Here is a 19162-nt window from a genome sequence, read left to right as displayed (position 1 = left end):
CCTATACCATTTCAGATAAGTCTCTTCTTAAAAGCCTCCATTGATGAAGCACCCACAACTTCTGGAGGCAATTTCTGTTCCACTGGTTAATTGTCTTCATTTTTAGGAAGTTTCTCCTTAATTCCAGGTTGCTTCTATCCTTGATTAGTTTCCATCCATTGTTTCTTGTCCTGCCCTCAGGTGCTTTGGAGAATAAATGGACCCCCTTCTTCTTTGTGGCAGCCCCTGAGATATTGGAACACTGCTATCATGTTTCCCCTAATTCTTCTTCTCTTTAGACTATAGGTTTTCCTGCTTGAGCAGGGGCTAGACTAGAAGACCTCCAAGATCCCTTCCAGCTCTATGTTGATTGATTGATTAGTCCGTGCAATGCCTCCAGAAGTTGCGGGCTCTCCATCACTGGAGGTTTTTAAGAAGAGACCGGACAGCCACTTGTCTGGAATGGCATAGGGTCTCCTGCTTGGGCAGTGGGTTGGACTAGATGACCTCGGAGGTCCCTTCCAGCTCGATTCTGACTCTATTCCGATGCCACCACCAATGAGCGTGCAATCCTGCACTGCATCCAGCGACCTGCGAGGTTTCCTCCTGGGAAAAGCCAAGCGGGGAACGGAACCTCCCCCGCCTCGCTCGTTTCCACCCGGAGCGTCCGAGCGGCGCGCGGCTCCCCCGAGGGCGAGCCACGTGGCTGCCGAGGAAGTGCCTTTTTCCGGAGGTGAAGGGCGTCTGGGGAAAGAAGCGCTGGGAAGGGTCCGGGGGCGGAGGGAAAGGCTTGAATTGGATTTGCATTTAAAAAGGGAGGGCGGGAGAGAGAGAGAGAGAGAGAAAGGAAAGAGGGAGGGAGAGAGAGAAAGAAAAGAGGGAGGGAGGGAGAGAAAGAAAGAAAAAGAAAAGGGAGGGAGGGAGAAGGAGAGAAAGAAAGAAAGAAAAAGGGAGGGAGAGAAAGAAAAGAGGGAAAGAGAGAGAAAGAGAAAAAGGGAGGGAGAGAAGGAAAAGAGGGAGGGAGAGAGAAAGAAAAAAGAGGGAGGGAGAGAAAGAGAAAAGAAGGGAGAGAGAAAGAAAAAAAGGGAGGGAGAGAGAAAAGAGGGAGGGAGAGAGAAAGAAAAAAAGAGGGAGGGAGGGAGAAAGGGAAAAAAAGAGAAAGAAAGAAGGAAGGAAGGAAGGAAGGAAAGAAAGAAAAGAGGGAGGGAGAGAAAGAAAAGAGGGGGGAAGGGAGAGAGGAAGAAAGAAAGAAACCAAGCCGGCTTCTGAGTGCAAATCTGCAGTAGCTCTGTCCCTTGGTGTCATTGGAAATCTATTACTTGTCCCCAGCTGGGACGTGCACTCTGCCCATGCCCTGGAGCAACTTTCTCTCTCTGCCTTACAGGTAGTCATTTAGTTCAAAAAAGCAACTTATGCCCATTTGAAAATTGAAAAAAAGTGACTTAGGACCATTTTTCACACTTAGAACTGTTGTAGCGTCCCTGAGGTCACGTGATCAAAACCCCGGCCCCTTGCCAACTGGTTCATATTTGTGACAGTTGTGGGGTCCTGGGTCAGGGGACCAACTTTTGTGACCTTCCAGCAAGCAAAGTCAAAGAAGAAGCCAGATTCACTTCACAACAACAGTGCTTCTTCACTGAACAGCTGGGACAGGAAAGGTCCTTAAAATGGGGCAAACTTCACTGAGCAAATGTCTCGCTTAATGACAGAAATTTTGGGCTCAATTGTGGTTGTAAGTTGAGAACCACCTGTATTTTATTTCCAGACCATCCATCTTGCAATTGTGATGAGTTGCTGGGAAGAGATCTGCATGCATTCTTGCAATTAAATGGGGGAACGATATTGTTCTCCTTCTTATGGCGAACAGCCCTGCAAAGTAGGACTGGTTGGGAGAGGTTTTAAGGAGTGGCTCAGGGTAGTTGTGGGAATTCATATTTTTTTTTACTACCAGTTCTGTGGGGTGCAGTTTGGCGGGCGTGACATGGTGGGTGTGGCTTGGGCATGGCAGAGGAAGGATACTGCAAAATCCCCATTCCCTCCTCACCCCGCTAACCTGCTTTCCAGCTCCATTCTCCTGGGCAGGGCAACCAAAGAAGACCCAGCCGATCAGCTGGGACTCAGGAGGCAAAGAATAGATGGGGTTGGCGGGGTCGGTCAGAGGTGGGATTTGCCAGTTCTCCAAACTATTCAAAATTTCCGCTACCGGTTCTCCACAACTGGTCAGAACCAGCTGAATACTCTGGTTCAGGGCTGTTTATTGTAGTAGTTTACACTGTGGCAGGATGAACAACGCAGCAAAGGTTTTGTTTGCATATCTTCCAAAGTCTTAACAATCTGCATTTTGGGGGGTGGGTTTCTGATTAAATATCCAAACATCTTAATTTGCAAAAGAAAACGTGTTTGGTGCAGTGGCTAAGCAAAATCTCTGTGTCTATAAATTGGTACGGAATTTAACTAAGATTTGAGAAGACATATTAATCCAACCCCGTATGGAAAAGAGGGGAAAGAAGGTTTTTAGGACAACTAAAATGGCAATCTTAACATCTACTGAACTAGTGCTAAACCCGATTGAGTTCAATGGAATTAATTTATAGAAAAGATGGATCCAGAAGATGTTGAACAGGTGGCTGCTGAATTACAAGGCAAGAAAATAAACGGCTGGGATGTTTTGCAAATTGCAGCCGGCACTGGCTTGACAGCTTATGTCGTGTGGGCAGGAATTCTTATGCCCGGTTTCCGCAAGGTGCCCTTAAAACTACAGGTAAAACCCAGTAACTGAATAAGGCTTTTAAAGGGGAGAATGGCACTGAGTTGTGCAGGTCAGGGAGACAATAGGGATGGAGAGTGGGGACAGTTTGTTTTCTCCTTTTTTGAAGTCAAAACTTTTAAGATATGGCAGGAAAGTCTATGGATAATTATCCCTTTGCTGGGGATAATACGAGGAGAATACAGCAAAAAGAGATAAATGTATTATTTTACATACAGCGAGTGCAGCCAGAATTGTGTATGCACAAAACTGGAAACATGATAATATCCCCTCTGAGGGGATAGTGATAAAAAAGATCTTCTTAGACTGCGCGGAGATGGACAGGCTCCCACTAGAATTAAAAGTTAGAGGTGAATCGGAATATTATTTGGTCTGGGACGCATTGGCTAGATAATAAAAGCAAAGATTAACAATGTTATTATTATGTATATACGAGTACTTGCGATGTTGTAGCATTTTAAAGAGGGTACATGTGTTATAAACTGTTGAAAAATGTTCAATAAAAATAGTGCAAAAAAAAGGGGGGGAAAGTCTATGGAGATTCTTAATCATCCAGGTCATAATTTTCCCAAAGGTGCATGTTTTTTTTTCTGGAGGCAACTGGACTTTCTTGGTTTTTCTTTGAAGACGTTTCGCTTTTCATCCAAGAAGCTCCTTCAGCTCTGACAGGATAGTGGGGAATGGAAGGTTTTATATTCCTTGCAGACAGCTGGTCATTTGCATTCTTACAGAGAGCCGTTGAGGCCACTTGGAGGTTTGTCTGTGTCCTCAGGGTCACCTGAGTGGTGCAAATGGGTGTGGAGCCTTTTTGGGACTGTGTTGTGGAGCTGTGCTTTCGGCAGGATGCTTTTGTGCCCTGTGTCCCTTCACTGTTGAACGCAGGCTGTCGGGGATGAGTCTGTGTTGTCTCCATCTCAAACTAAACCTCAAATGGTTCCTCTGTAAATCATCTTCAAAGAAAAATTAAAAAAAATCCAGTTGCCTGTTGAAAAGGCACCTCTGGGACAACCCATGGCCTGGATGACGGAGAATCTCTGAATTCATTTACTCCCGGGTAGAATACCAATTTCTCTCCTCTTCCTTCAGGTCCCCTACATCCCAGCAAGTGCTAAACAAATGGAGAACGTGATGCAGTTACTCAAAGGACGTTCTGGGAAGATCGTAGATCTGGGCTCCGGGGATGGCAGAATTGTAAGAAAATCTCGTGGCTTTGCTGTGTTCTTCTGCGAGCATTAAAATGGGACACGGGGAAGTCCTTTTTGGGGGGTCATAAATATATTTTGCGGCTCACGGGGGAACTTGTGAAGTCCTTCAGCCAGCCACTGGATTTCATACGGAGAGGAGCAGAGCGTTGCAAGGGTGGTGATGACGCAAACAGAGCTCACCCACGACACCCCGTGTTCAACAGTGAAAGGACTTACAACAGTTCCTTTAGTGACCCTTCAAAGTTATAGCAGCTTCGAAAAGAGTCAGTTAGGGCCGTTTTTCACATTTACAACCAGGGATGGGATTCAAAAATCCCAGCAACTGGTTCGTTGCCCAGTTGCTGGGTGGGCGTAGCCTACCGGTATTTTCCCCTTGGGTACAGAGGCCTCCCCCGGGCCTCTGGGAGGGCAAAAACAGCCTCCCGGGGCCTCTGGAGGCCCTCCGGAAGCCGGAAACAGGCCCATTTCTGGACTTTCGGTACTTCCAGAAGGTCCACTTTTTTCCCCTCCCAGGCCCTGCACTTACCTGCATCGAAAATGGGCCACGTTGAGACTCCAGGGAGGGGTGAGTGGGGCCAGCCAATTGATTCAAATACCGGTTTGGTGAACCAGATGCAAATTTAACAGCCGGTTCGCTCGAACCGGTCTGAACCGGCTGAATCCCACCCATTGATGACCATTGCCGTATCCCCTTGGTCACCTGATCAAAATTTGGACACTTGGTAACTTGACTCATGTTTATGATGGTTGCAGCGCCCCGGGGGATGTCACATGATCCCCTTTGCGACCGCCTTGATAAGCAAAGTCAATAGGGAAGCCAGATTCACTAACGACTGTTACTAACTTAGCCCCCGTGGTGATTCACTTAAGAACTGTGGCAAGAAAGATCGTAAAACGGGGCAAAACTCACCTCTAACCACTGTCTCACTTAGCGACACAGATTGTGGGCTCAATTGTCATAAGTCAAGGACTAACTGTATTATGAGCTTGAGGGAGTGAGGGGTGATTTTTTGGGGGGGGGTTCTCTTGACAGGATTTTTGAGAGAGGTGTTTTTTTCTTTTTTTAATTTTAAGCATTAAAATTTTTAAGCATTTTATTTTGATTTCTGTCTGAAAACAACAGGAAACCATGAGGCTGAAATTTTGGGAGTGTGAACAAAAGGTGATACAGGACCTAAAACAAAAAAATGTGGATAAAGTTTGCTCACCTTTAACTTGACCAGGATATCTGGAGTCTGACCTGTTTTTTTCTATTTTCCTCATGACCTCTGATTTCTGGAAAAATCTCCCTTTGTTGATGCTATTATACTGTACATTGTTGCTGTTGTTAGTTGATGGTTTGATTTGTATATCTTAATATTTTTAGTTTTGTATCTTTTTTTCTTTTGTTAAATTGAAAGAAAACTGCCTTTTATTAGGTAATAATATTGAAGAGAGTTGGAAGTAACATTGTTTTATTCATTTCCTTACTTAAAATGTGATTTTCTGCCATTTAAAAAACTTTTTCTATCGATCCTCGCCGTTTTGGTTGCAATTTTGTATTTTAAACTTTAATTTTTAAAAAAGCCTTATTTTGCTTGCCTTAAGATAATTGCAGTCTGGGGAAGTTTAGTTTGCCCTGTTGCTCATTATCCTCCTTCATATTTTATTGTATATTTATATTTAATATTTTATTTTATTTTGCCACAGAAATGGCATGGCTTGAGAGCTGTGTGCAGTATTTCAGTTATATTGGGTTTTTTTCCTTCTTCTGTGGGTTGGTTCTGTTGCTGTGTCAAGAGTTATGTAACCTTTGGTGCTCTTTTGAGATCCTAAAATACTCCCAAACTCTGTTAAAAATGGAAGGATGAAACCATTCAAAATTTGGAGGTTCACTTCTGGATATTTCCAATTAAATTAACTATGAGATGGAGCCGTCTCTCTCTTTCCCCGAATCCTGAGAGAGCTGCACTCAAATCAGAATAAAACCAGATTAAGATGGATTGTTTGATCTCCTGGAAAGCAGCTCCTTGTGCTTCTGATGGATACAAATCCAGGAAATAAACAAACTTGGTTTATTTATATTTGCAGGTCCTGGAAGCTTACAAACAAGGCTTCAGGCCAGCTGTTGGCTATGAACTCAATCCATGGCTGTTGCGACTTTCCAGCTATCGTGCGTGGAAAGCTGGGTGTTACGGAAAAGTTTCTTATTACAAGGAAGACCTTTGGAAGGTGAGGAAAAAAGGGAAAGATATTGGAATTCTGAGCATAATCCCAAAAGTGTTTTTTGTTTCAAGAGTCAGCTGGACTTTCTGGTTTTTCTTTGAAGACATTTCGCTTCTCATCCAAGAAGTTTCCTCAGCTCTGACTAGATGGTGGGGAATGGAAGGATTTATATTCCTTGCTGACCTTCCTTGATTCCTTATATTCCTTGCTAATCCTTCCTCGATTCCTTCCTTCCAGCTGGTTATTTGCATCCTTTTTAGATAGTCGTTGAGGCCACTTGGAGGTTTGTCTGTGTCCTCAGGGTCACCTGAATCGTGCAAATTGTTCCTGCAGTCTGCAATATTTTTTCTCCGAAAATCCATTCCTATTCCCACGCCATTCCAGGGGTGTTCATCCCAAATTGCATAGCTAAAAGTCTGCAGAGATTCTCAGTCCTCCAGCTCGTGGATGTCCCAAAGATGCTTTTTTCGGGAGGCAACTGGACTTTCTTGTTTTTTTTCTTTCATTTCACTCCTCATCCAAGAAGCTTCATCAGCTCCGACTGGATGGTGGGTTGCATTCACACACAGTCTAAAAGGATGCAAATGACCCGTTGTCTGCAAGGGGTATAAATCCTTCCATTCCCCCGCCATCCGCTCAGAGCTGAAGAAGCTTTTTGGGTGAGAAGCGAAACCTCTTCATAAGAAAAAGGAATTCCAAGTAGGAATTCACACCCATTTGCACTACTCAGGTGACCCTGAGGACACCGATAAAGGCTCTAAGGGGCCTCAACAACTCTCTTAAAAAATGCAAATGACCAGCTGAAGTCTTTCTCCCCCAAACTCTTCCAGAAATGAAGACTTTTGCTGTTTCCCTTGCATGCAGCCAAAAGCAGAAGACAGAAGCAGAAAGAAGCAGTCCAGTGGCCAGGCCAGGCGCGTGGGGCGAGTGGGACAAGTTTCCCCCCTCCACCCTTTCCCCCTCCCCTCACTACCTCGTGTTGTGCGCAGTGCAAGTGACACAAGCCTTGTGTCCCCATGTGCCATGTGGGTGGTGAAGCCTTGTGTTCCCTCACAGCCTGGATTAGTTGCTTTGCGGGTGACATTTCTCTGCAGACCACCAAAATTGTCTCGCGGACCACCAGTGGTCTCCGGCCCGGCCCAATGGTTGGCGACCACTGCTATAAAGTATATCCTGGTCAATCTTTGCAGCAACTAAACCAGCCCTTGTGCTACGTTGTGGTTTATTTGGCTTCTGCTTCTTGCACTTGGCTGGGTTCAGACTCCTGAAGTTCTCCTCTGCAGATCGAAATCTCTTGGTTTCTACAACCCTCCGAGCCAAAGCCAAGCCAACATTATTTATGGCTTGTGAATGAAATGGGAAGGCCCACCCAGTGAGTTGGACCAAGAAAGATTGTTCATTTTTGCTCCAGAACTTTTTAATAGAAACCGCCTTAAACATGGCACAGAAAGTAAAACTTTTTTCCCTTTTCTAATTTATGTTTTGTCTTTTTAAGGTGAACTTATCAGATTGTCAGAATGTAACTGTGTTCCTGGCACCTAGTGTGGTATGTATCACCAGGAGAGGTTTTTTTTTCCTCCAAAATACAGTATATATCCATGCAGATGGGTAGTAGTGGGAGTGAACTGTTTGTGGCAACCGTAAATATTATTACTGTCACTGATCAGTTTGAAAGCACGTTTTGAAACAAACTAGGAGAAACACAGTAAAACTTAATTATTACAAAATTGATGTAGTGAAGTGTAAGAAGAAGTAGGGGTGACATGATAGCAATATTCCAGTATTTGAGAGGCTGCCACAAAGAAGAAGGGGGTCCATTTATTTTCCAAAGCACCTGAAAGCAGGACAAGAAAAAAATGGATGGAAACTAATCCAAGAAATCTTGAATTAAGGAGAAACTTCCTAACAGGACAATTAACCAGTGGAACAGCTGGCCTTCAGATGTTGTGGGTGTTTAATCACTGGAGGTTTTTAAGAAGAGATTGGACAGCCACTTGTCTAAAATGGTATAGGTTCTCCTGCTTGAGCAAGGGGCTGGACTAGAAGACCTCCAAGGTCCCTTCCAGCTCATTCTATTCTGAATAAGTATGGCGTGTAACAATACAGAACTTTGCCACTTTCAGTAGGAGAAAAATCACATGGATTGGACAGTAGTCACTGCAAATGAAATGGATCCAGACAGCTTGGATATCTGACTAGGTGGGGAGTTATTATTTTTGTCTTAGAGTTATGTGAATTTTGATCACATGATTATGTGGACGCTACAATACAGGTAGTCCTTGACTTACAACCGTTCAAAGTTATAACGGCACTGGGGAAAAAAAGTGACTTGTGAACATTTTTCACACTTTACGACCGTTGTAGCATTCCCCATGGTCACGCCATCAAAATTCAGATGCTTGGCAACTGACTCATACTTATGATGGTTGCAGGGTCCCGGGTTCAAGTGACCATCTTTCTGAGACTTTCTGACCAGCAAAGTCCAGGGGGAAGCCAGGTTCACTTAACAAGCGTGTTCCTAACTGAACAAACGCCGTGATTAACAACTGGAGCAAGAAATGTCGTAAAATGAGGCAAAGCTCACTTAACACAATTGCGGTTGTAAGTGGAGAACCGCCTGTGGTCTGTCGCGCGAGTCGCTTGGTTTCAGTGCCGTTGCAAAGTTTGAAATGGTCACTAAATGGAATGGCCGTAAGTGGAGGACTACCCGTAATAAGACCAATTCCTCTTTGAAAATCAGTAGGGTATTTTCACTGTTGCTCTTTCGAGGAAGAAACAGGCTGGCCTTTTTTTAAAAAAAAAAAACCACATACACACAATAAATAAAATAAAGTTAAGTTCTTCTTTGAAAGGAGGAGAGACCTCTGGATCTGCCAAGTGATGGCAGATTGGGGATAGTTATAAATAGACAAAAAATAATTGTATAAACTTTTAACCAGAGCATCAGTGATCTCTTGTGAGGTTTAGCCTTTAGCCCTTGTAAAAGACGGATATGTTTGGTTTAATTTAGTCGAGGCACTGGGGCACTTGGGGTGTGAATGGCAGTCTCTTCCTGTGGGCTTCCTGAAGTCTCAAAAGCCTGTGTCTTCTGTGTCCTGCTTTGTAGCCGTCCAACGGTCTCTTCCGATTTAGCTCAGCGGGTTGTATGAAGTCATCCCGGTGAATTTCTAAGTCATGCATTCTAGCATAGGGATAGACGTGGAGCCAAGCATTATGGCTATCCAGCAGAACATGGGTAAGGCAAGCCGTGGTTTAGCACAGCAGATCATCATCATCATCTTTTAATGACCCCATCGTCCCTTGCTGGGTGGAGCCTGGGCAGCTGAATGGAGCTGAGCGTTTACTGACCGGATGCCCTTCCTGTCGCCAACGCGGAGTTCCATATCTCAGCAGATACGTTCTCCTTGAGCCCAGAGAGAGAAATACCTGCCTCTACCCGAGAATCGAATTCACAGCGTCCTGATTGTGAGGTGAGAGCTCCACCTCTTGGCCACCCCACCACTCGGTTTAGCACAGCGTATGAGTTTGTTTATTTATGTACAGGATTGATATGGTGTCTTGTTAGCTCGCCACAAGCCACAAAAGTGAAGGTGAAAAGCCAAAGCCCCAAAGTTTAAAAGCAAACGCTGACCAACCGATCTCTCAGTTCAAACCCCATCCTAGCCCAATTCTTGGGGCGGGGGTGGGGGGAGAGGACCAGGTCTTTATGGCCTATCAGAAGGCTAAAAGAGTAGGGATCTCTTAAGATCTCAGGTAGAAGGCATAACCTTTGAGTCCAGTGAAACAACAAGGGAATATTGGTAGCAAGTAAAAAATGAATTCCATACGAACCTGTCCCCTGTTGGATTAGGTCCATCTTGTCCAGCAGTCTTCTCACAGAAGGAAGCCTACTTGTCTCCCAGCATATGGTCTTCAGGGGCAGTTCTGCTGCCCTACAGGCCAAGACCCGGTGATTCCATGAATCCATAAAACAAGCCAGCCCTTTCTTGAACCCGGTCAAGTTGGTAGCCATGACTACATCTCCATTTCAAAGGTGATGCCATCTCCTTGAACTACAGGTCACCAAAATACACAGCTGGTCTACCTTTCAGGTCCTTGGTGCTCTCTGAGCTTGGTGGCTTTCTTGCAGATGTTTCATGGCTCAATTAAGGTAACATCCTTGGCACTGATGATGTGGCCTAGTTGGGTCATGAAACATCTGCAAGACAACAGCCAAGCTCAAGAGAGCCCCGAGGACTCCCAGAGCTCAATCCTCTCTTGTGTTGGTCTGTCTGTATTCCGTATTGACTAATAGATCCTTCAGAAGGACACCTCTACTCTTCTTCTTCTTCTTCTTCTTCTTCTTCTTCTTCCTAGTTGATGCTTCTGGAGAAAAAGCTACTTATGGAACTTCCAGAAGAAGCCCGGGTGGTGGCTGGGCGGTTTCCTCTCCCCAACTGGACCCACACTGACACAGCTGGAGAAGGTGTCAACCAAGCCTGGGCATACGACGTCCAGGTGGTCCGGCAACTGAAGAAGGACGAGTCACAAGGGAGCCCAGTGTGAGAACATGCCAGTCTTCATCTTGGACGTGACAATTTCTCAACAACAACAAAAAACTCCCATCTTTGCTGAGAGGTGACCCTTTCCCCATTGGGATGGGGTGTCTCCATTTCTCCATCTGGTGGCGCAGTAGTCAGAGTGCAGCTACTTCTGCTGCCTGGCAGCTGCCCGCAGTTTGGCAGTTCGAATCTCACTGGCTCAGGGTTGACTCAGCTTTCCCTCCTTCCGAGGTGGGTAAAATGAGGACTCAGATTGTTGGGGGCAAGAGGCTGATTCTGTAAAACGCTTAGAGAGGGCTTAAAAATACTGTGAAGCAATATATAAGTCTTAAGTGCTGTTGCTCTTCCTTCCTCCCTCTCTCCCGTCTTTCATGTTTCCTTCCTTCTATCCATATTTCTCTTTTTTTCCTTTTTTCCTTTTTTCCTTTCTTCCTTCCTTCCTTCCTTCCTTCCAACCATCCATCCATCCATCCATCCATCCATCCATCCATCCATCCATGGTGTGTAGGGGTTAGAATGCAGTACTGCAGGCTACTTCTGCTGACTGCTGGCTGCCTGCAATTTGGCACTTCAGTCCTGACCGCCTCGGGGTTGACTCAGCCTTCCATCCTTCCAAGGTGGGTAAAATGAGGACCCAGATTGTTGGGGGCAAGAGGCTGACTCTGTAAACTGCTTAGAGAGGGCTGGAAAGCACTGTGAAGCGGCATATTAGATATTTTATGAGTTGACACTGGTAAGTAAATCACTGCAGTTGTTCAGTTAGTCCCACGGTTGTTAATTGAATCTGGTTTCCCCATTGACATGGCTGGTCAGAAGGTCGCAAAAGCGTATCACACATGACCCTGGGACACAGCAGCCATCATAAATATGAACCAGTTACCAAGCATCTGAATTTTGATTATGGGACAGTGGGGATGCGGCAACGGTCGGAAGTGTGAAAAATCATCGTAAGTCCCTTTTTTCAGAGCCGTTGACATTTTGAACAGTCACTAAATGAACTGTCATAAGTTGAGGACCACATGTATGGTCTTTGTGGGTATTCAAGAGCTCAGGTCATGTTGGGTTGACTGTACAAACAGTGAGGTTCAGATTCATGTCTCCCCAAATTACTTAGTGAACTGCCTGGGCTGGTTGTTGTATCTTGAGGATAAAGTGAATGTTGGTACTAAATACTTTTCTTTTTTTAAAAAAAACATCATTGCTATCATTGAATTGAGTTTTACTTAAATTGTACCCGTGATACCCATCAAATACAATATTTACAAATGTCGAGCTGCGCTATTCAATACTGCCCATGCTATAATGTACACTGGAAGAAAGCTAAACGGGTACATCGAGGGGTGAAGTTAAGAAGAAAAAACTGAAATAACGGTAATGCAGTACAGTAACTGAAAATAAGTGAACTGAGACTAAAATCATATTTATATAAATCACAACAGGCGGTTTTTAATCAACAAATCAAACATAGACCGAATGGAATCATATTTGATCTTCGTGCTTCCCTACTAAGTCAAAATAAAGTGTAGACAGATTTTGTTTAACTTATACAAACTTATAGGAGGTCCTTCCAAGAATGCATAATCACCTCTTATGCACACACAGTGTATATATACACAGTATTATATCCAAAAGCTCTTCATAAACAGACAAATTCCAAAATTTTGAACAAAACATTCGCATTTTTGAAGCTTAAATTTCACCCAGGAACCTCCATGGCTGCTTCAAGCCTTTTCCTTCCTCATATCTCTTGGAGATGGATGAATGTGTACCAGATGTTGGGTCCAGTTGTTACTCGGGCCAAGAGTCCAGGCCTCTTGAGAACATCTTGCAAGGATTCTGATATTTTCCAAAGCACCAGAAGGGCAGAACAAGAAATAATAGATGGAAACTAATCAAGGAGAGAAGCAACCTGGAATTCAGGAGATACTCCCTAACAGTGAGGACAATTAACCAGTGGAGCAGAAGCTGCCTTCAGACGTTGTGGATGCTCCATTACTGAAGGATTTTAAGAAGAGTCTAGACAGTCGCTTATCTGAAATGGTATAGGATCTTCTGCTTGATCAGGGGGCTGGACTAGAAGACCTCCAAGTTCCCTTCCAGCTCTACTCTGATAAGAAAACTACACTTCCTTGCTGAGGGTCCCTTGGGACATCAAAAGTACTGGAACCTCAGATGCTTCAGCACTCAATGCTTGAGATCCGTTTGTTCCTAAGAGTTTGCGCATTCTCACAATCTCCTGCTTGTATCTGCAATGGAAGCACAGAAGAGATGATAGGTGCTGTCTTGGGTGCTGTACTTACTTCTGATAGAATCCAGGTTTCCAGCAGCTTCCAGTGTGAAAAATAAGTAGACGAAAGAGGGCAGGAGAAGGGAAAGAAATAAACTCACCTGTCATGCCCCTGTCGGAATCTGCGTTGGAGGCAAGGCCGAGCAGCTGACGGGGAATGTGGGAATGTGGTCCCGTTGGCTGTGGAAGAAACTGGGGAAGGGCAAAGTCTGGCTGGGCAGAGCAGGGGAGAGGTAGAGCAAGGCAGAGGGAATTTGGAGGAAGATCCAGGCCCACCCCCGCTTCATCCTAGGGCATGCAGGGAGGAATGGAGAAGGGAGCAATGTGAGTTGTGTGGCTTACAGGGGAGAAAAGGGCCCTGATTCCCTGCATTAGCTGCAGCTGGGAACACAGTATTTAAGAAGAGAAGTTTCGCACAGCAAACTGTTGAGAGCAAATCGTGAATTATCTGGTATTGTCAAGGCTTATCTGGGTTTCTGGCATCTTCCCAACTGTGTGTATTTTGCTGGCCTTTCAAGTTGCAATTCCTTCTCCTGCCCTGTCAAGTTAATTACTGCAGCATGATTTGTGTGGATTTTTATTTTTGGTTTGTATGTACTTCATTTTCGGACTGAATTTCCTCCACTTAAAGACTTTTTCTGGGAGAGTTTTTTTTCTCCAGCCGAAGGTAACCTGGACATTGGGGGCAAAGTTGGAGGTATTAAAGGGACTCCTGTTACTTATGTGACTGTGTTGCCTTTGTGCCACGCCCCTTTGGGTCATCAGATCACCTGGGAGAGATTTAACCTGTGTCTTCCTTCAGCATTTGGGAACCAGGGAGACCTGAAGCTTTCATCTTGGGATTTTTGAGAGAATGAAGACCGACCATGTTATAGGCCCAAAGAAATGGCCTTTGGTCTCACCTCACCAGGTGTTTGTCCAGGTATTCCTGCAGTCCAGCAACCTGCTCTTCTGCTACCATTGCTCTGGCCAGCAGCTGGCTTCTCTCCCTTTCCAGTTCCACCTGAAGTTGTGGGAAGGAAAGGAAGCAGAGAGCATGAAGGATGGCCAATAACTGGATGTCTGTAGAGGAGAGCTCTTAGCTCTTCACAGTGGAGTAGACTTGAATCCCCGTTGTAAATACCAAACCTGCTTTTATTATAGAGTTACAAAATCTTGAAATTCTGAATGTGCCTCTTTCCTCCTTGTTCTTATCCTAGAGAGTCACTTCAAGGAGGGATGGCTGGCAAATAAATTTAATAACTAGATAAAAAAATGATTTAATAGAGAGAGGGAACTAGGGAGGGTAAAATCAGACTACAGGTGGTGCAGTGGTTAGAATGCAGTACTGCAGGTTACTTCTGCTGACTGCCGGCTGCCTGCAATTTGGCAGTTCAAATCTCACCAGGCTCAAGGTCCTCTCAGCCTTCCATCCTTCCGAGGTGGGTAAAGTGAGGACCCAGATTGTTGGGGACAAGAGGCTGACTCCGTAAGCCACTTAGAAAGGGTTGTAAAAGCACTGTGAAGCAGTATATAAGTAAGTGCTATTGCCATTGCTATTTTCTCAAATTACTTTTCTGTCTCAGCACTCAAGACTTCTCTAATCTGACAGTTGCTTTGACAAGGGGCTCTTCCTCCCCTAGAGGTTATTCTCACAGTTTGTTACAGGTATACAGGTGGTCTTGAAGGAAATATTGTTATGTAGCAAACCGATGGGAAAACAACTCAGAGAACGAGAAAGAAACTCATGATTGACTCCCTGGTATAAGAGGGAAGGAAAGGAAAACATTGTCCAGCTTCCAAGATTACCCTTTAGTGATAAAGTGGAAGAAAATTATAGAGACCTGCAAGATTGATGTCAGACAAGATAGGTAAACTGACTCTATTGTAAATCTATATTAACAGAATATTGCAAGTCGCGAAAGTACTGGCCTGACTCCGCAGTGGTGGGATTCAAAGTTTGTTACTACCGGTTCTGTGGGTGTGGCTTGGTGGGTGTGTCAGGGGAAGGATACTGCAAAATCTCCATTCCCTCCCCACCCCACTAACCTGCTTTCCAGCTCCATTCTCCTGTGCAGGGCAACCGAAGAAGACCCAGCCGATCAGCTGGGACTCAGAAGGCAGAGAAGAGATGGGGTTGGCGGGGCCAGTCAGAGGTGGGATTGGCCGGTTCTCCGAACTACTCAGAATTTCCACTACTGGTTCTCCAGAACCTGCTGAATCCGGCCTCTGCTCTTCCGCCCTTCATCTTCTTTACAGCCCAAGTAACTAAGGGAGGGTCCCTTTTAAATCATTTAACCCACCCACTATCCAGCTGTGGGCCTCTTATCTGATTGTTCCCTATGCAGCATCTCTATGTGTCAGCCTTCAAGATCATCTACTATTTCTTTGCATCTCTTGGCTGCCATAAGTAACGGGGGGAGGAGGGGATAAAGTCCGGGAAGCGAGCTGGAGGTGTTACATTCCAGTGTTGTGTAAAATGAGGAGTGGGGGAAGTATAAATTCCTGTTTAGGTTTCTATTTCTCGCTTAGCTTTCTTTCCTCCGCGCAGCTGCAAACCTTTATCAAAACATGCCAAGGTCAACGGACAGAGGCCTCATCACCAACTGAAGATGCCCACATGATCATATTCACAACTTTTAATTGGAAGAATCATTTGAACTATTGGGGGTGGGAACATTTCCATCACTTTGTATGTGTGATTTGCACACCTAATTTCCCAGATTCAGAATTCCACGGTTGCTACCACTTCAATTTCAGTAAAAGATATCTTTTCTCTAATCTATGGAGTCTAAGTATTTCTTTCTTGAATTTGGTATGGAGCTCCACCTGACACTGTGACCAGTCTCCCAAGGCCTTTCTCGCTTATCAATATCACATCCACCCATAGGGGGACTTGGAAAATTGCACCCCAAAGTCCTTTTGTTGATTGACATTGCCACATTCTTGGAGAGTTTTACTTACCTGCGTGGAGTGGGTAAATTCCCGTAGCTGCTTCCTGAGTTGAGCCCAGCCTTCGCCCTCCAGGAGGTTAGGGACAGGGAAAGGCAGAGCACTGTGAATTAAAAAGAGGCATCGTTGTTACGCGGTTGGATAGGCAACCCTTTTGCCTTGATACCAAATTCACTCATTTCTCAAAACGTTAAGCCGTGAACTAAGCAAACAGATCAACAGAGTTGGAAGGGACCTTGTAGGTCATCTAGTCCAATCCTCCACCCAAGCAGGAGACCCTACGCCATTTCTGACAGATGGCAGTCCAGTCTCTTCTTGAAAGCTTCCAGGGATGAAGCCCCCACCACTTCCGAAGGCAACTTCTGTTCCATGGGTGGATTGTTCTCACCGTCAAAAAGTTTCTCCTTATTTCCAGGTTGAATCTCTCCTTGTTCAGTTTCCATCCATTATTCCTTGTCTGGCCTTTGGGTGCTTGATCCCTTCTTCTCTGTGGCAGCCCCTCAAATATTGGGACTCCGCTATCAGTCAACCAGCTTTAATATTGGCCAAGGTTATACACGATGCAGCTACTTGATTTGTAACTGACCTAGGTAAAGGTGATGTTGAACAGCCAGGGTAAAGGGGCTGCGAGAATAATCTTGGGAGCCGAGAGGAAAAGCTAGAGCCTAGACAAAGCTCTGATGAATGAAATCAAGAGTCAATTTAAGGACAATGAAAAGAGGAGGGAGAAGAGAGCAACGAACAGCAAAGAGAAGGAGTTGTGATGGGGAGATGCCTACTAAGTTGGCTCTGCGATAGAATATCTGCTTTGCATGCCTGGGTTCCACACTGGGGTGGTGGCCTAGAGGTGGAACTCTCACCTCGCAATCAGGAGGGGGTGAGTTCGATCCTAGGTACAGGCAAATATTTCTCTCTGGGCCCAATGAGAATATATCTGCTGAACAAAACTCCTCATTGGTGACAGGAAGGGCATTCGGCCAGTAAACACTCAGCTCCATTCAGTTGCCCAGACTCCACCCCGCAAGGGATTATGGGGTCGTTAAAAGAGGGTGATAGTGATGATGCCTGGGTTCCACATTCAAGCTTGGATGTCTCCAAAACCGCAACCTTTTCCCTGCAGAAGATGTGTGGTAACCAGGGTCTCTTATAGTCCTTACACACTGGATTTCAACTGCCTGCTGTCTGGAGTGATGGGAGCTGTAGTACCAATGACCTTGGAAAGGAGGGAGGAGGGAGAAAGGAAGGAAGACTAGAAAGGGAGAGAAGGCGGGAGAGATGGTGGTAAGGGAAGGAAGAGGAAGGGATGAAGGAAGGGATGAAGAAGGAGGGAAGAGGAAGTGATGAAGGGAAGGGAAGGAGATGGGGACGGGGACGGGAAGGAGGGAAGAGGAAGGGATGAAGAAAGGAAGAGGAAGGGAAGGAGGGAAGAGGGGGGAAAAGAAGAAATGAAAGGAAGAGGAAGGAATGAAGGAGGGAAGGGGAAGAGGAAGGGATGAAGAAGGGAAGGAAGGAAAGGTCAATATCAAGCTGATGTGTTCATTGCTCTCCCCCTGCCTAAGGCCACCTCACCAATTCTGTCGGCAACCCCAAAATTATTCCACGATTAAGCCTGTATCTCTGGACACCTACATAACTGGATAGAAGAAGCATTCCTGTCAAACAGACAACAAATGGTCAAAATTGGGAGCGTCCTATCAAATTCTGTACCTGTCCACAGTGGTGTCCCCCAAGGCAGTGTTCTAGGACCAACTCTCTTCATACTCTACATAAATGACCTCTGTGATCATATTAAGAGCAACTGTGTTCTCTGCTGATGATGTAAAGCTATTCAACACCACAGACAATACTGCTACCCTTCAAAAAGATCTTGACTATGTATCAGAATGGTCAATCAAATGGCAACTTCAAATCTCAACAAATAAATGCTCTGTCTTACATATTGGCAGAAAAAAAAACAGAAAATAAAATACAAGCTGAATAGTCAAGACCTTGTTGATGATCCAAGCTCTGTAAAGGACCTTGGAATATTCTTCTCTAATGATCTAAGTGCTAGAGCCCACTGTAACTACACAGCCAAAAAGGCATTAAGAGTTGTTAACTTAATCCTACGTAGCTTTTTCTCTGGTAATATCACACTACTAACTAGAGCATACAAAATATTTGCTAGACCAATACTCGAATACAGCTCATCAGTCTGGAACCCACATTACGTATCAGATATTAGCACAGTTGAGAAAGTCTAGAAATATTTCACAAGAAGAGTTCTCCACTCCTCTACTCATTGCAGAATACCTTATGCCACCAGACTTGAAATTCTAGACCTAGAAAACCTAGAACTACGCCGCCTCTGGTCCGATCTAAATATAGTATATAAAATCATAACATTGCAATGTCCTACCTGTCAATGAATACTTAGCTTCAACCATAACAACACAAGAGCACACAATAGATACAAACTCAAGGTAAACCGCACCAAACTTGATTGCAGGAAATACGACCTCAGCAACAGAGTGGTCGATGTTTGGAATACTCTACCTGACTCTGTGGTTTCTTCCCCAAACCCCAAAAACTTTAACCTTAGACTGTCTACTATTGACTTCACCCCTTTCCTAAGAGGTCTGTAGGGGATGTGCATAAGCGCACCAACATGCCTACCGTCCCTATCCTATTATTTCTTTTTATTTTTCTTATAAGTATCTATCTCATGTATTCAAAACTATGTTTATTCTTATACCTGTATCTTATAAGCGATTGACAAATCAAATAAATACTAAAAAAATATATTAAAAACCCATCCTCCTGGTTTCTGCACAAGAAAAGCCTTTTCTGGGGGGGAACAAAAATGGAGGTGAGAAATGCTGGGAAGGAGGGGCTCTCCATCTTGACCTTCGCCCATCTTTTATGTTTCCATCCTGGAGGGGTACGGGGCGGTTTTGTCCTTCAGGGAGCCAAATCCCCTCACTCCACTTGTGGGGTGTTGCGGATAGGTGATCTAATCGTGGGGAAATATGCGAGCGAGCCGTGGGAAAGTTCGGCAGAGTTGGTCCGAGTCCCGCATAAGTAAAATATAGGTCACTTTTGATGTTTGGAGAATTCTTGACTGTAATAAAAGATTGGAATGAACCGAGGAATGCATTGTGCTCCCATTTACATGGGGCGGGGGGGGGGAAACAGATTTGGGATATCCAGAGCTCCCTCTGGAGGGTATGTCCATTGTCGCCTGGAATTCTCCACCTCCTTTTTCCTC

The 19162-nt window shown here is 44.9% G+C and overlaps 2 protein-coding genes across 6 annotated transcripts in view; one reads left to right on the top strand and one right to left on the bottom strand.

The window, feature by feature from the left end:
* The first annotated feature begins 621 nt into the window (after positions 1 to 621).
* Positions 622 to 11967, top strand: ANTKMT (adenine nucleotide translocase lysine methyltransferase). 4 transcript variants are annotated; one of them, XM_026704159.2, is made up of 6 exons: positions 622 to 712; positions 2574 to 2740; positions 3833 to 3937; positions 6022 to 6162; positions 7652 to 7702; positions 10513 to 11967. In XM_026704159.2, exons 2-6 carry the CDS (start codon positions 2579 to 2581, stop codon positions 10699 to 10701), a joined length of 648 nt encoding a protein of 215 aa, XP_026559944.1. In that variant the 5' UTR covers positions 622 to 712; positions 2574 to 2578; the 3' UTR covers positions 10702 to 11967. The 4 variants fall into 4 exon arrangements, with proteins under 4 accessions (XP_026559944.1, XP_026559943.1, XP_087768599.1 ...); XM_026704158.2 differs by lacking the exon at positions 622 to 712 and adding an exon at positions 1135 to 1363; XM_087912473.1 differs by lacking the exon at positions 622 to 712 and adding an exon at positions 1374 to 1711.
* Positions 10861 to 19162, bottom strand: part of CCDC78 (coiled-coil domain containing 78) — a 25049-nt gene continuing 16747 nt past the window's right edge. Inside the window, exons 13-16 of one of the 2 annotated variants that reach the window (XM_026704577.2) lie at positions 15928 to 16018; positions 13887 to 13987; positions 12030 to 12943; positions 10861 to 10944 (exon numbers count right to left, since the gene is read on the bottom strand). In XM_026704577.2, the coding sequence (XP_026560362.1) occupies positions 12817 to 12943; positions 13887 to 13987; positions 15928 to 16018 (319 nt within the window). In that variant the 3' untranslated portion in view covers positions 10861 to 10944; positions 12030 to 12816. Of the gene's footprint in view, positions 10945 to 12029; positions 12944 to 13886; positions 13988 to 15927; positions 16019 to 19162 lie in introns of those variants that run through there. The other variant, XM_087912469.1, reaches the window with a different exon arrangement.

Source organism: Pseudonaja textilis, chromosome 14 (genome assembly GCF_049901715.1).
Source record: "Pseudonaja textilis isolate UNSWEBS1 chromosome 14, rPseTex1.2, whole genome shotgun sequence".
Taxonomy (NCBI): Eukaryota; Metazoa; Chordata; class Lepidosauria; order Squamata; family Elapidae; genus Pseudonaja; species Pseudonaja textilis.
Note: the sequence above shows the minus strand (reverse complement) of the source record. Positions and strands in the feature narration are given on the sequence as shown.

What these genes read in the sequence shown, in the direction of transcription:
- ANTKMT (XM_026704159.2), top strand. Translation starts at nt 2,579, where the DNA reads ATGGATCCAGAAGATGTTGAACAGGTGGCTGCTGAATTACAAGGCAAG. An exon ending in AGGTGCCCTTAAAACTACAG is followed by an intron (nt 2,741 to 3,832) that starts GTAAAACCCAGT and finishes CTCTTCCTTCAG; the next exon opens with GTCCCCTACATCCCAGCAAG. An exon ending in TGTTCCTGGCACCTAGTGTG is followed by an intron (nt 7,703 to 10,512) that starts GTATGTATCACC and finishes TCTTCTTCCTAG; the next exon opens with TTGATGCTTCTGGAGAAAAA.